At 39.5% G+C, this 17476-nt stretch overlaps 1 protein-coding gene across 1 annotated transcript; it reads left to right on the top strand.

Moving 5' to 3' along the window:
- The first annotated feature begins 1168 nt into the window (after positions 1-1168).
- LOC122883602 (dysbindin-like) lies at positions 1169-13391 on the top strand. The gene is made up of 4 exons (XM_044212549.1): positions 1169-1647; positions 10182-10331; positions 10735-10884; positions 11717-13391. The coding sequence occupies exons 1-4, from the start codon at positions 1605-1607 to the stop codon at positions 12004-12006; spliced, it is 633 nt and encodes a 210-aa protein (XP_044068484.1). The 5' UTR covers positions 1169-1604; the 3' UTR covers positions 12007-13391.
- Positions 13392-17476: the final 4085 nt, after the last annotated feature.

The following is a 17476-nucleotide window of genomic DNA, read 5'->3' on the forward strand; positions in this document are numbered from 1 at the left end:
AAGATGCTGTCGGGTTGAATTATGGGAAATGTAGGACCCAGCATTTTTAGCGCGACTAGCTGTTCGGCTCTATGATTGGCAATGTCGGTCAGTCCATCCACCATTTTGGTCCAGACTGGTTAAGAGGGAAATGTCTCACAACTACTGGATGGACTGACACAGACATTCATCTTCCCCTCAGGATGAATCGAACTGACTTTCGAGACCCCCTGAGTTTTCCTCTAGCGCCACCATGAGGTTGACATTTTTGGTTTTGAGTAAAATATCTCGACAATTATTGGATGGATTGCTGTAAAATTTGCTACAGATATTCAAGGTCCCTAGAGGATAAATTCTAATAACTTTGGTGACCCTCTGACTTTTAATTTGGTGCCATCATCAGGGCAAAAATTGTATTTGTCCAATACTTTGGTTTATGACCAAATACCAGCAAAACTAATGAAATTCCCATTAGCCTTAGCTGTACTTCGTGTTTAGTGGTAATTAGCAAATGCTAGCATTCTAACAGACTAAACTAAGATGGTAAACATGATAAACATTATATATTTGCATTTTAGCATTGCCACTGTGAGCATGTTAGCATGGTGGTGTTATCATTTAGTACAGCCTCACAGAGCATGGCTGTACAGTCTTAGTCTTGTTTTGAGTTCCCCAACTATATGGAAGTGCAATACTAAATTCCTAGAATACTCTTTTAATAAGGACATTAGCTAAACCATATAAATCCTTTATAAAGTATACGTTATTAGAAAATGGTACTGTTAAAGAAAAATAATATAATGAATGCATAAATAAATGTACACAAACAATCAATTAACATAACAACATGACATGATGTAACACAACATTGCATAGCATTACATAGATTTTATTACATATAACATAGTCATGTAAATTTCACAATTTTTTCCAGTTTTGCTGAGAGAGACGGCTATTTATTAATATGCAGTACATATTGTCTTATTATCTCACAGCTTACTTCTAAAGCTACAACAAAGTGAATAAATTTAAAAATTATATAAAGGAAAGCAGTGATGGTTGAGATGGGAGGGGTTTAATCCTGGTATATTCCTCAATAATATGTAGAAAGCCTATACTCCTCCTGATCCTGTTGACCCCCTCGTTGTCACCATTTGGTACAGGCCACAATACCGTAGCCCATTATCACTCTCCCCCCGTCCCTAAGCTGCACAGCTCCTTACAACCCTGCTGAGCCGGTCTAACGGAGAGAGCAAGAGAGCGTGCGTGTCTGTGTGTGAGAGACACAGAGAGGCAGCCGAGATGAGAGTGTGAAGCACTGAGAGGGAAAACCTAGATAGAACAGCAAAGGCGATCAAAAAGCGGGGAGCAAGACAGCGAACACAGCAAAAAGGCAGAGCAGAGTAGAAGAAAGAGAACAGAAGAGGGGAGGGAGATAAAGTGTAATGTCGATGTACTATCTTTGATAGTCATAGTGCCAAAGTCAAGAGATGCAATGACTAGATGACCAGCCCCTACACACACCAGCATCCTGTCCTGGAGCCTTGACAGGAGGGGGACAAGAAAAATCCACACACACACAAAGGCAAAACACTCTCTTCACCCATTCCCACATCCACTGGATCATGTCGTCGACTGGATCAACCAACCACAACAAGCGTCTGGCATGTAAGTAACCAACAGTGTATGAGTTATTAGAAATGTAGCTGAAGAGAAAGTGGTACTAAGTAGACTTGCAGTACTGTAGTATATTATAACTTTATGTCCTGTATAGGGATTTACTCTGCATTGTTGTTGTAATTTAACACTTGATGTGTTCTTTTTTCATTCTGGGCAGGTATTTACTACATTCATTTCCACAGTATAGTGCCTTAAAATATATTTGTATATCCCAGGCAAGGTTTTATTATAAAATTGTGCAGAGGGTATTAATTCACTACTACTGGTTCAGCTCTACATGAATCATGATTCATCATTCAAAGCCTCACAACAAAACAGTGAACTCCTTCATGAGAGATGTTTATTTCAGCATTGGTTAGTTCTTTGATAAGATAACAGATAAATATAAGCTGTACGTTATGTTACATACAGTGTGTATGGTAGGTACTGCATGGCTGTTATGTAATTTTCTCTGGGCTACGTTATTGACTACGTTATTTTTGTCCCCCAAAAATTCATTAAATTACTACTCACTAAAAAACACTAAATTACACATGTTCAGTATATCTTTTTACTTCTTGGTCCAGCCTTGAACCAAGCCTCATCACAACCAAGCAACTACTATAAAAATCTAATTGCCCAAGTAACAGCCATCTCCTCTTAACTAGCCTTGATGGCGTTGCGCCACTGTTGATGCAGATGAGGTTTAATCACAGTGAAGGGATAACAACTACTTCTTAGAGTCTGACTAAGTTAAGGAAGAAGCTCTTTATATAAAACAGGGACAGACATGCTAACTGCTACCTGCCTGACAGGGGAACATTGTTTTGCTTTCTAAGTGAACAAATGGCCCCACTTTCTAAGTGAACAAATGGCCCCAGAGAATAATGTGCTATTTTACTATACTACTTTTTTTCTTTAATGAATATGTTTCTATGTGGGGCTGAATATGAGTGTTTGTTAATGTGTACAGACTATAGAGGCAGAGCACTACATATGAGTTCTATGGAGACTACTGAAAGCCCTGTTTTAACTGACCTAAACAGAGAGCAGTGGACATGGCTGGAGGTCATCTTTGCATTTAGCCATGAGTGAAGTGCCTTAATGGCTTTGGGAATGGGAATAGCCTGGGAATACAGTATCCGATCAGACACTTACGGAGCAGGTGGTCGGACAAGGTCCAAGATATAATCACAGCAGTGGGATCATAGGAACCTGAAGATGAGAGTGAAGTAATAAAACAAACGGATGTAGACTTAATTTAAATGATGGGTCCATGTAAAGTATTTGTGGCTCCAGGCTTCAGGTAGAGCTTCCTGCGGTATGACGTAGTATGATGATGATGATGGTGGGGTGTTGTGGAAAGAAGTGGGACAATGGTATCATAAATTACCAGTCTGGATTCACTTTCTACTACACAGCTACGTGTTTATGGATATCTGTGTGTGGGCGGGGAGGGTAGTGGGGAGGTGGCTGTTGTGGTGCAGTGATCTCACTCATAAATGATTTATGCTTGATGGACTGCTGTGGCTACGAGGCCAGAAGAGGCGAGCGATTGGCTTGGTAAATAATAGCAGTAGTATCAAAAAATGATGTGGATGTGTACTGCTGAGAGCTGGGTGACACCATCATCGGCCCCCGGGGGGAATTAGGAGCTGCAGGAGAGGAGGGGCGGAGTTTGAGATAGATGGGCTGTCAAATGTGTCTGGCCATGGAGTGCAACTGCTTTACTAGCGCTCTCTCTCACACACAAACACCCAGTCTCTTTTCACTGAAGACAGAAAGATGATCATGGGATTTCTTTCCACTTCCCCCAAGGGGATTGAATGCATCACCATGTGACTCTTTGGTTCAATAGGAACATTAGTTCCCTGCTTCCAGTGGAGTTCCCAGGACTCTTGATGTATGACTGCACCATTAAAATGACACAGAGCGGCTAATGACACATGTATTCAGAGTTGAATGTTTTCATCATAGAAAAGATGCTGATAAGGTAGCCGGAAAGAAGACAACAGAGAGAAACAAATGCATATTGCATGCTGGGCCAAAATAAAACAACCTGAGAGGCTGATGTGTACTAGTCATATTTGAATGGGAATATAAAAACTAGCAGTGTGGATTATCAGGAGCAGAGTAGTGGAAGTGGCAAAAGGATCAGACCCTGGAAGAATAATCAGAAGGAAGAAGAAATCATGTGCTTCAGCTCAACTGTCACCTCTGGACCTGGACCACCCACCCCCACCCCCTCTGAAACACACACACACACACACACACACACACCACCGCTACATCTTGATTCCTAGACATGAAGAAGTGCGGATGATCTGATCAACAGCGATGCAAGGGTGAAAATGTCTGAAGGAGAAAGAATCAGGACGGTTGAGAAAATGTGGACTACAAAGAGGATATAGAAACAAGAAAAAAAGAAAGGTGTTATTACAATATTAAAGCCAAAGAAATTATTTCTATTCAGTGTGTGTTTGTCTTGACACACAGCAAATGCACGAAAAATGCATGGTGTCACTGCACCCTTGTATTTGTCAGGATGAGGCTTAGCTGAGGCAAGCAGACCCAGTAAAACCCTTTGCCCAATTCACTGACACTACAGTTACTTTACACCAGCAATAATGCACAGCAGGCTCAGGTTGCATAACACCACATTCTGCTTTCTTTGACAAACTTCTCTCTCTTTCTTTCTTCCTTTCTTCCTCTTCTACAAACTCAGCCAGCATAGACATCCTCCATGCATTTACACACAACCAAGGCAGTAAAAGCTGCAGCTACAATGCAGTAGGAGTCCAGTGTTGTAGGGTGTGCAGTTGAAGGATTGTACCAGCATTATGTAACAGTAAGCCCTAGGTAATTATGGTTCAGTGTGGGCTGAGATGGAGCCAGGATTTCTGGGAAGGGGGCATAGGTCCTGTCACAGATCACAAGTGTTTTGGAATTCCAGAGGGCAGCTCTGAAAATACTGTAAAGCTTAACTCAGTTAGTGGCCTACAACAATTGTCTTTCTGTCTTTGAAGTCTTCTCTCTTACGTTTTTCCAAATAATGGCATGAGATGAATAAAGGCACAAGAGCCCCTATGGTGAAAGAGCCATAGAGTTCAGTATGATGTGTTACATTGCATCGCAAACATGTCAAAACAAGTCAACATGGCTATCCTTTTTCAGCCTCCTCTCCTCCTCCAATGGCAGCTGAGAAATGAGCTTGCATTTGGAATTTTTCCCAATTTTGTCTAAATTTGCCATTCGTATTTACCAAAGTTTTGGAGGTAAACTTGAATATTTACAACTTTAGGATTCAACAAGGAACATGCAAACACACTACAAGTTTTGGTTTCTCTGAGGCTAAAGGTACAGTCACATTAGCCTTCCGTACAATGAAAATGACAGTTCGCTAAATCCCGTCCCAGAAATTGTTCAATAATAGCTTAGCAACCGTAACTTCGCACAGCAGGCCTGTCAAGCTTTGAATTTCTCCACTTGTCGATATGTGTGAATGGAGTTGTGTGTGATACTTGGTATCTCAAGAGTTTGGAGGATGGTATCTTTCTTGTAGCTTTTACAAAACCAAAAACACAAGTGAAAAGAATGAATTAAATTGTGAGTTTGTCTGCTTTAACATAAGCTCCAAACATTAGCATGCCTGGCTCAACTCCAAAAAAGGATGCAATGTCACTGGTCTGACCTGGGTAATAAATAAATACAGCCGAATGATCATAAACTGTGAACACTGTATGAGAGCAAGCTGCACTTTATAGTTTGTTAGTATAATATTGAAGAAAGCATGCTGATGGCACACTGTTAGAATAATGAGTTCTCCATACTTTAATAATGGATTGCTTTTTCTGTTATCTGAAAAGGTTGAACAAAGGTCAACTATGACCCCCAAGTCTTCCGCAGGCTTCAACTGAAGTGAATGGGAGAAGGAGTGAATATTCTCAGAGGTTGGTGGTAATGTTACTGCACCATAAGGGTGGGAACTTACAATGATGCTATAGTCAAACATCTCATTTGGGGAGGAGGTGCAAGTTAAGGGCAGAAGCCTTCCGTTCTCAGACTAAACCTTCATAGGCTCCGTCTATGACAGGAGTGGTGGTCCCTGAACTGAGACTCACGTTCTAATTCCTGGATCCTGTTATGCAGTGGTAAGGGTAACAATGCTGCTACTGTGTCCAAGGGTAATCATCATCAGAATGAGTTTGAGATGCAAGACACTACCAGAACCACTTTTTGCACACAGCAGTCATACTGAATTATTAATTCTGGCTTTCTTTTCAAATAATATTGTTTTTATTTTCCATCAGTGGTTGTAACAAAGCCATGGTGTGGTTTAGTGCAGTGTCAGCAGTCACAGACATACAATACATCTGGTAAATCAGTGTGGAACAGAGTGAGATTTGAAGCCTGGTACTTCTCCTCTCATTTTTTTCTCTTCCTCTCCTGTTTTTTATTTTCTTCTTCCTCTTTCATAAGCTATGTCTCTTAATATCCCGAGGCCAACACTAACAAAACAACAGTCAGCCATCACAGCTGTTCTCTTAGCCTTGACCTACCAGCAAATCCTTTCCATGTGACCTGTATTTTGTAGCCTAGATAAGGGTAAAGCAGCGGCCTAAGAATTGAATGGATTACCTCATTTAACACCAGGACTATTTAATTAGTGCTCGGTCAGTGTTCATACATGCTGTTATTCATTATGTAACAATTGCTCATTCTCTCAAGATGAGGTTTTTTTCACCTTTGGACTGCCGCTAAGAGACTTAAATGTATATATGAGTCAAGAGAAAACAATCAGAATCAGGCTTTATAGTATGTGTACACATACAAGGAATTTTACTCAGGTTTTACGTTGCTCCCAATGTACTTACACAAAGAACAAAGCTGAACAAAGACAGGTAAAAGTAAACATAGAACTATTATGTACATATAAGTAGGTGAAAAATAAGTGTATATAAAAATATATATAAAAAGCAACAATGACCAACAACATAAGTTTTGTAAATTGTAAATGATAAAAATAGTGCAAAGGAATACATATTGAATGGGTGAATAGCATTGGACTCAAGATTGAAAGTGGAAAAAATACTTTACTTGATGAGCCAAACAGCCACTTAAGAATCGTTGGCAGTTAATAACCCCTGTCAAAAGCAAGGGATTCCCCTGTGGAGACTATGAACACCATCTGGGTCTCACACAGAACATGGTAGTAACGCAACCTTAGCCAATTTGCATGGAGACCTCCTACACATCTTCCACAGCAGGGTGGTGGAAAACTTAGTTATCTTGATGACTCAGTCTTTTACATATATGTTCTTCTCCCACGCAGGGGCAGACAGACAGAGACATGCAGCTCAGCAGTTGCATGGGTTGTACATGTCCACTGGCTATCTCAATTTGAGTAGTAAAATTAGATTTTTAGAGAAAGAAACAGAGAGAGAGAGAGAGAGAGAGAGAGAAGGTGAGAGAGAGACGCCCATAAGGCCAGCAGGCAAAACTGAAGGTTATGTAAGCTGTGTAGTTTCATCATCATCATCTGAAGCCTCGTCATTGCTGTAAAAACCTAGAGTATCTGGTTCATTTGTCTGCTGCCGAATAATGACTACTAAATGATCATGGACACTGGCAGGTGGCAACGAGGTGGCAGGGGGTTTGGCAGGTTGGAATGTTGATGCCATTGGTCTCTCTAAAGAGTTTGTCCCTTAAATATGATGACATACCGTGATCTGCAATGCCAAATACCTTGCAAGAAAATGGTCACGAGTAACTCAGTCACGCTGTTCTTTTTGCTGTGTGCTGTCTTGCTGGACTGATGGGACATGGCTGGGTCAGTGGACTTATGCAATGGCGTGTCTATGTTTCTTGCGGGGTGTGGGCTAATGGTGTTAGTGGTGGATCTATTACTCTACTTTTTGACTAGAGCTGCAACAATTTTTAAAGCAAAAATGACAATTGATGGTTCCAGCTTCTCCAATACGAGGATTTGGTGCTTTTTCTTGTCTTGAAATTATTGTATTTTGGGTTTTGGAATGCTGGCTGGTAAAAATGAGGCATTCAGTGACATCACCTTGGGAAATTATGGGGTTGCAATTAAGTTAGTTTTTAGAATTTTAAATATTAGATACAGAAACTTCACCAATGTAGCTCAGGGTTCGATGATCTGATGCCATGAATTCCAGTACCCACAGCAATAAGATAAACATCTCAGCATGTTCCGGTGTGTAAAATTTCTCTAGTTAGTAACATTCACTTATTTACATTCATGTGTAAACACTAAGTTTTATGTCATTGACTATGTTCCCAGTTTCTTCACCAATTGTTGAAATATCAGCCAGAGGGACTGTGAACCACAGAGTGGTTTTCTGCCTCCACAGATGGCTTGAATGACAGAATAAAGGGCTGTCGTTAGTGCATGACAGTGGACACACACCCCTCTATGGCTGTGGAAGCGTAACTAGCAGATTGACTAGCTGGGTCCCCAGAGATGGAGCTCTCTAAAGAGGAAGGCTAGGTAACAGATGTGTTAGTTTTCAAACAAGAGAAAAGAAGCACTCAAAAGTTCTGTAGATGAAGTAAAGTGAATGTTGTTACGGTGCATGCTGGATCCATCTGCTGGTTAGTCATGGAAGCTTATTACACATGATACACACACTGGGTGACTAAATGAGCATAAACTAAGTAGTATGCATACAGATATATGCACGCACAAATAGATGAATGCATAAGCATGCACTCATACAATTTGTGTGAAAATGCTCACACTTACAGATTCATTCACACACACACAAACACTGGTGACATGAGTCAACGTGTCAGCTCATGGAGCCCAGTGGGAGAAGTGCTGAGGAGGATGTAGCACGGTTACACAACCACAGCTGGTCAGCTTGGCAGAGGTCGATGCTGGAGGTAGACCTAAGGACAGATGCTCTCTTGTTTTTCATAACATGTCTGTATTGTCACGCACTGAAATAAAAAATTATCTCAGTAACATCACACGTTGCTAGCTAGGGGCTCTTCAGAGATTTGCATGGTTTGCAACAGCTGACTTCCTTTTCTAAACCCCATCTGCCCATACATATGAATCTGCAAACACCATGAAAGGAGTAAATGTAGCTGAAAGATGGTGCTTGAGTAAGGGGCATCTTGACAAATGCTTACTCTAACCTTCACCTTCACACGCCAAACCAATGGCAACACCCTGAAAGCCAATCAAAAGCCACTTTGTCAGAACACTCATGAACCAGAGATACTTTAAGTACTGTAAGTTAGATACATCAGCACATACATGCAAATGCCATGCACAGATATTTGCAAGGGCCCAACATACTTTACTCTCTAATGTTAAAGTGTACAATTGAGAGCACTGTTGCAATCAAAACCAAAGGATTACAACAAGGAAGCTTTCAAAATGGTGGCTTGAATAAATGCGTCAGCATTTTTGCAGAGTTTTGGGCAGCATCCCACAAATTATTCCTTCAAAAAATAGCTAATGTGATGGCATTAGTACAAATCTTTATTTGTTCAAACTGCATGAGTGTTTTGATCATGGCCACTAGAGATCAGACTAATATCATGAGAACAGTTTCTTTGCCTTAAGAAAAGTCACAGAAAGGACTGACTGAAAGGAAAGTGGGAAGAGTATTGAAAAGAAAGGAGAAGGGGTAAAGAAAATATTGAGATGAATAGTATGCAGACTTCATATGACAGCAGGTTACTAATACAAGTATGCTAGTATAAATCAGTGTTATGTTATTGACTGAAGTCAGAGTTTTGATTCCACATTGACTGACATTGTAAAAACAGGGCTGCTATTTGTTTATTTTTTGGGGAAATCCTACCAACTTATCATACACTGATAACATCTGGCAGCTGATATATATTCAGTCAGCTGTGTTAACCTGTTTTTCTTTCAGATAGCGTTACTGTATGGGGGTTCGGTAAAAGCCTGAAGTTATTTGTGGGCGATGACAGGACTTGTCATGTCATAAATTTACAGAGCATTGGCATTTAGAGAATGAACCAACTTGTTACCAAATCTGTTGCCAGCTTTGATAATAGTTTTATCCTGCAAGGTTCCTGTTAGAGGTTGGCAAACAGGCAACCACAAACATCTGTAACTTTTTTTTTTTGTTGCATTTTATGCCTTTATTGATAGTAGACAGTAGGGTGACAACAGGAAATGAGGGGAGAGAGAGATGAGGAATGACCCACAACAAAGACCCCTGGTCCGATGCAAACTGGGAATGATGCAGTTCATAGGAGACCATGTTTTTTGTTAAACCAAGAGAGTAACATCTGACAAGTGACACTTCATCAATATAAGGCAGAATAAGACAGATCATTCTTATTCTATCTGCTATAAAAAAAGCCAATTTTTCTTGCATTGGGAAAAAAAACCACACCTCCCAAGACACATATACATCACCTTTTTTTTTTTTTCAAGAAATATTGAATTTTATAATTTAATACTGCATTAAAAGATGTAGTTGAAGTGAATGATATTTATGTATTTTTTGTATGTGTCTTGTTTTGGTGGACAGCGGAGACAGACAACTCTCAGAGGGTGTTGGACAATGATTGCACCCAGCACCTGAAGCTGAGGGAGAGACAGCGCTTTTTTGAAGAGGTCTATCAGCATGATGTGGACAACTACCTGCCCTCTGCCCACCTGCAGATTGACTGCAGGAAACGTGAGTGACTGTCTATTCTTACAAGGCATTCCGTCCTGGTGGTATAAATACTTAACTAACACATACATACATAACTTTTGTTTGGGAGTTTTTCCTTATCTGATTTGAGGGTCTAAGGATAGTGGGTGTCGTATGATGTACAGATTGTAAAGCTCTGTGAGGCAAATTTGTGATATTGGGCTATATAAATAAAATTGAAATTAAACTTGACTTGACTTGAAAAGTGAGTGTGAAATGTTTTGAAAGTTACTTCCTGATGGGCAACTATTTTAAGCCAATATATGCCCCAGGATGTACTGTGCATATACTGTACATGGTGTCAACATTCAAATGATATGGATCGCTTTTGACAAAAACTGTGTATGCATTTATGTCATATATGCTGTTCTGCCTGTATATGCAGCCCCCATGGGAAGTATCTCTTCTATGGAGGTGAATGTGGACGTCCTGGAGCAGATGGACCTGATGGACATCTCTGACCAGGAGGCCCTCGACGTGTTTCTCAACTCAGGCTCAGGAGCAGATGAGGGAGCGCTGGCATCTCCACTACCAGGTGCACTGATTGCTTCTGAGCCACAATCGATCCACTGCAAATGTACTTTCCTTTAATCCATTCTTGTAATCAATTTTCACATGCAGATTTTTACAAAATCTGGCCACGTAACATGTCAAAAAAAGGTAACACAAACCCAGAATGTCAAGATTTATAACTGTATATAGACAAAATCTTTTTTTTCATTATTCACTATTTTATGAATTAAACTTTTTTTTTTTTTTACATCAGGTACAACCAGAGTTGAACATTTTGTCCCTAGGGGCAATATGTCTACATTCTGCTTTAGTTGAACCATCTAATGGGGAAAAATATATAATCTAATCTAGGTTACTAATCTGATTTCACTATGAGTCAGGCGAGCCATATGAGAGGTACTGCAGATTTGCAGTTGCAGTTTTGGCAATTAAGCACCAAATATTTTAAGTTTAGGACTGTTGCAGTTTGCACCATTACAAAAATCCCCAGACTTCTTTGATGTGTTACAGGTTTTCCCACTGGTTGAGAATCTATTTGTGGTTTGTCAAAACTCCAAATCAGCACCCTGAGAGTCAGCTGCAAAACAGCATTGCGACTTTTTATTAGGGAAGTCAATTTTCCAATACACTTGCATGTAAATTCACCTTTTCAGCAGACTTTTAAATGAATAATTGCATTTCCATGCAGAGATATGAGATGTTACTACAGAGAAATCTTTTTTTATAGTTGGTAAGTCTATTTGCGTGGGTCACCCATGTCAATTTTATACATGGGAAACAATGTTGCACCCTGCCGAAACAACTAGCACTGACAGAGCAGGTGCAGATATGTTCTAAACAGCTTCTGCTTACAGAGGGTGAGGACGAAGAAGAAGATGAGGAGGATGAAGATGCAGAGGTTGTCTACAGGGAGCGTGCACCTTTGAAACGGCAAAATGAAGTTCACTCAAAGTCTCGCATGTCTTCCACATCATCTGGTTCCAGTAATACCAGCGGGGGTGGAGTTGACACACCTGTGATCCAGTCGGATGATGAAGAAGTTCATGCCGACACTCTGCTGCTGACCTCTGTTCCCCATACCAAGGATGAAGAAACAGAGGAGGAATACGAGGAGGAAAGATGCCTTGCAACTAAATCTTCATAAAGACTGAATTTTACTCTCTATAGAGATACATGAAGGGATAAGAGTCTGAGATCGCTCCCTCTACATTTGCATTCCTCTTTACAACTAGACACATTCTCTATTTTTCCTAGTAACTGTTAAAAAACTATTTAATTGTTTGTTGAAACTCTTGGCAATGTCAGTTTTCTGACATTCATAAAAAGTGATGAGTCATCCCACTCCCACGCACTAACATGTTCTGGCTGAGATGGAATGTCAGTCCCAAGTTTTGTTCCTCTTACTGCCAGAGGGAAACCTCTCTCATGCCCGTTTTGTGTCTTGAAAGTACAGGTGCCGAACAGCCATGTGAAAACAGGAAGGCTGTAGTGCATCTTTGCTTTACAGGCTTTCTGGGTAAAACACAAGTAAAAGAACAGACACAGAATAAAGTCATATTCAGTGACCAAATAAAGACAAATACAAAGAAAAGGTTATTCCAATGCAATCTGTAAAAACTAATTAAAGCGTTTTAACTTTTTCTGCACCTGAACTCTGACTACCTTGGATTTTCCTCTTCTTCATTGCCATTTAGATTACAGTAGATAGCACCCCTCTCATAGGAGTTACCAGACCTCCTCGTGAATATAACATCTGCACTGGGGCATGGCTCACATCAAACTGTAGTGAGCTATTTAGCCTATTGTTCCATGATCATGGTTCCATGCTTGCTGTGACAATTAAAAACATTAAGACTTCAGACTGACAGCTGTCAAGTGCATGGCTTAAAGGGCGCTCTGACTGGACTGAGTTCAAAGGCACAAAGATGCAGTTTAATTGCAGGGTTCATGCATCTTCTTTTTGTGGTTTCAGAAGATCAACAGCAGAAATGAGGCACAGTGAACAAAAGCCAACCAAAAGTATATTTCTTTGACAACGTTATCATGAACCTATTGCCGTGTGCATGTGCAAACTATTTACAGTATCATGAATGGAACTGTGTTTGTAAATGCATGCCATTTTGTTCTTGTTAGTGACTACTTTATGTTTTCAATTATGTAACTACACCGTAACACCTGTACTCAATACAAATCTCCATGTGAGATGTCATTTGAGAGTTGGATATGTATGACTATTTGGAGAGTGAGGGATTCAGCTGACAAATATTTGTTTGTTTATGCATTGCGTATAATACATGTCTGTTTGTGTGGGTGTGTGACTATGTGGGTGTGTCTGTGAAGTTGTGAATGCTAAACATTCATAATCAGCTATTACCGCTGGTTGAGCCTACTGCTACTTTCAAAACAACATTTTTACAGTGTTAGTCATGATGTGTATATCTTTGCTGTTTGAACATCTTGCTATGAACTACATAAAAATGAAACAGAGGTTAAAACCATTAAATTTCCATTTGCCTGTGTTGTCTGTCACTCACTGGCTTTTGGTTTCTTTCGGTTTCGGTTCTCATTCCGCAACGTTCTGTGGTTGTCTTGCCAGCATCTTTCTCTCTGCTGCTTTTTCTAACACAGTGGCAATCATTTTTACAATGTGTAAGAGGTCTGCATATTGTATAGATAAAGGATAGGTTCACATTTTTTCAAGTTGCTTTTAAAGCAATATTCACTAAGTCCATATGGGCATTTTGTGCTTGCTGTAATCATTCCTTCTGTTCATACTGGATGTTAAGAGGGAGTTTCACAGTAGAAAAACTTTTGAAGATACCCTAGGAAAGACCCACACATGTTTAAAGAGAACATCACTTACGTTGAAATCATTTTGTGGAGGAATCTCTTCAGAGCCAGTGTGAACAGGAGGAATAATTACAAGCAAAACCTGCTTCAATCTTCATATGGGAGCCTGACTATTGTTTTAAGACAGAGTTGAAAAATTGTGAATCTATCATTTAAAGCTGACAAGCACACAATTAAGAGTTGTTCATGAAGCCCAACATTGTGTTCACCTCTATGATAGTGTGCAAAAATAATTTCCACACAGGGAAAATTTTAATGACATATCACAAGGATATACAATACTGACTCTCCTCTCTGTGTATTGGATTTCTAATTCTTCTAGTTTTACAAGTTTTGCCTGTAGTTTACTCTCAGTTGTCTCCGACAGCATTTGCTCCCTCAAATGCAGACAAATACAAAGAAAAGGTTAATCCAATGCAATCTGTAAAAACTAATTAAAGCGTTTTAACTTTTTCTGCACCTGAACTCTGACTACCTTTGATTTTCCTCTTCTTCATTGCCATTTAGATTACAGTAGATAGCACCCCTCTCATAGGAGTTACCAGACCTCCTCGTGAATATAACATCTGCACTGGGGCATGGCTCACATCAAACTGTAGTGAGCTATTTAGCCTATTGTTCCATGATCATGGTTCCATGCTTGCTGTGACAATTAAAAACATTAAGACTTCAGACTGACAGCTGTCAAGTGCATGGCTTAAAGGGCGCTCTGACTGGACTGAGTTCAAAGGCACAAAGATGCAGTTTAATTGCAGGGTTCATGCATCTTCTTTTTGTGGTTTCAGAAGATCAACAGCAGAAATGAGGCACAGTGAACAAAAGCCAACCAAAAGTATATTTCTTTGACAACGTTATCATGAACCTATTGCCGTGTGCATGTGCAAACTATTTACAGTATCATGAATGGAACTGTGTTTGTAAATGCATGCCATTTTGTTCTTGTTAGTGACTACTTTATGTTTTCAATTATGTAACTACACCGTAACACCTGTACTCAATACAAAGTTACTCCTGTCCTCCATGTGAGATGTCATTTGAGAGTTGGATATGTATGACTATTTGGAGAGTGAGGGATTCAGCTGACAAATATTTGTTTGTTTATGCATTGCGTATAATACATGTCCGTTTGTGTGGGTGTGTGACTATGTGGGTGTGTCTGTGAGGGTGTGAATGCTAAACATTCATAATCAGCTATTACCGCTGGTTGAGCCTACTGCTACTTTCAAAACAACCTTTTTACAGTGTTAGTCATGATGTGTATCTCTTCGCTGTTTGAACATCTTGCTATGAACTACATAAAAATGAAACAGAGGTTAAAACCATTAAATTTCCATTTGCCTGTGTTGTCTGTCACTCACTGGCTTTTGGTTTCTTTCGGTTTCGGTTCTCATTCCGCAACGTTCTGTGGTTGTCTTGCCAGCATCTTTCTCTCTGCTGCTTTTTCTAACACAGTGGCAATCATTTTTACAATGTGTAAAAGGTCTGCATATTGTATAGATAAAGGATAGGTTCACATTTTTTCAAGTTGCTCTTGCTCAATACTCACTATGTCCGTATAGGCATTTTGTGCTTGCTGTAATCATTCCTTCTGTTCATACTGGATGTTAAGAGGGAGTTTCACAATAGAAAAACTTTTGAAGATACCCAAGAAAAGACCCATACATGTTTAAAGAGAACATCACTTACATTGAAATCATTTTGTGGACCAACATTGTGTTCACCTCTATGATAGTGTGCAAAAATAATTTCCAAATCTTAATGATATATCACAAGGATATACAATACTGACTCTCCTCTCTGTGCATTGGATTTCTAGTTCTTCTAGTTTTACAAGTTTTGCCTGTAGTATACTCTCTGTTGTCTCCGACCGAATTTGCTTAAATACCATTGTGTGCCCTCCAGGTGTTGCTTGCGAACTGTTTGCCTGTGCTTAACTGCTAACGAGCTGCAAGACATATAAATAAATAAATCATATATTTTGAATGTATTACAGTAAAATCCTTCCTTCCCACTACATCAGTATTCTTTTTGTGTGCGGACCCCCAAAGTTAACTGAACTTTCCTCCCTGAATCAACCTATTTCTAGGCTTCAAAGGATGTTCCTTTGAATTCCTAAGGATGTATGGAAAAAAATACTGGATCATTTTTTCTATTCCCTTACACAAACTTTCAGTTTACCACAGACCTTCCATTTCCTGCCTCCTCTAACCAAGATCATCCACTCAGGAAGACTCCTCCCTGAGGGCAGGGCTTAAGCAACACAAAATAGCTTAAATTTCTGAGTTCTCAGACCATGTTCACAACTGAGAGTGACTTCCGGATGGGAGCCGAAACGTCTTGATTCTGAAAACAGTGTCCAGATGACTACAACTGAAACCTTTTCTACAACCACTAATATGCTTCCACAACTGGAGCAAATCCCTCTGGCCCTTGCCTCCAAGTCTGAATACTTAATCTTATAATTCCTGAACTTCAAGCTTGCATACAATGGCTAAGAGTGGGACTAGTTGAAAGTCTTCCAAGAGGGACATTCAACCTTTTACTCCAATACTGTCAGTAAAAATCTTAAAGCTTTCATCATCACAATAACCCATGTCGTCAGACCCCAATCTTAATCTTCTATCAAAGCAACTGAAGACCAGTGTAAGCAATCCAGTGAGTTCCTAAAACCAGTCAACAATAGTTAATCCCTCCTTTCCAGTTGTACCACTCTGTCAACTCTCATTTTGTCTCAGTGACTATGAATTAGCTTTTCTTCAAAAGAAGGTTCAAAATGCCAGAAAGTGTGAACTCTGTGATTCCTTATCACATATGTGACAACAGAAACTAATGCTGCATAACAAAACAACATTCTTGCTTTATTCAAGGTTTGAACCATAACTTTAATAGATGGTAATAAACTTTTGCCAGCAGGGTAAACAAGTCCAGTTGCCATCTCATTGTGTGACAAAACAAGAATCTTAAGTTGACCTGAGGCTAAATCTATAGGGAGGAGCTCTCCTGTTCATTATTCTGAGTTTTATTTCTCTCTCCTCACAGCAGCTGTTGAGTTAATATGAAGTAAAATGTTGTTATATTCCCACACTGTCAAGGCACTGACTTGTAGAGCAAGTCTGCATTTCATTTCTCAAGACTAGAACATCTTTCTTGAATTCAGATTTGAATATCGTATGGGTTTATTAGTTTTTAAGATCATAATACAGTAATTTATTTATGCATATGCATCAATATGAGGAGTACGAAGTGGACTGTAATGAGAAACAAATAATAATAATAATAAGTATATTTTCGCTAGTTGTTGTATATCTGAAACCTTCTCCTGTCAAACATGCCGTATGGCAGATCAGGATGTACGTGGGTGAGCCAGACAGTTTTTTCCAGGGAAACGATGCGTCTTCCCATTTTGATGATTTACAGCATTTATCAGACTGACAAAAGTAAATGAACCAAGAAAGGAGAGAAGCTAGGAGAGAGGGAAGTACAACAAAGCAAATCTTCTTATATCGGCCCATAACATGGCTTAAAACTGCTTTGGGATCTGAGGAACTTTAGCTGCCCTTAGGGGCATTAGCATCAATTAGCTAATTTTTTTGCATTTAACTTTTATTACACCTTAATTCATTACTATTAAAAAACATTTTTAAAAAATCATTACAGACATTCAGACAACACTCAAAAAATACATATGCAATAAGTACATGTGAAATATAGTTTATCAATGAAAAATTTGTCATTTGTGGTGAAAGATTTTGAAAAATATGGTT

The sequence above is a fragment of the Siniperca chuatsi genome, linkage group LG10, assembly GCF_020085105.1.
Source record: "Siniperca chuatsi isolate FFG_IHB_CAS linkage group LG10, ASM2008510v1, whole genome shotgun sequence".
NCBI lineage: Eukaryota > Metazoa > Chordata > Actinopteri > Centrarchiformes > Sinipercidae > Siniperca > Siniperca chuatsi.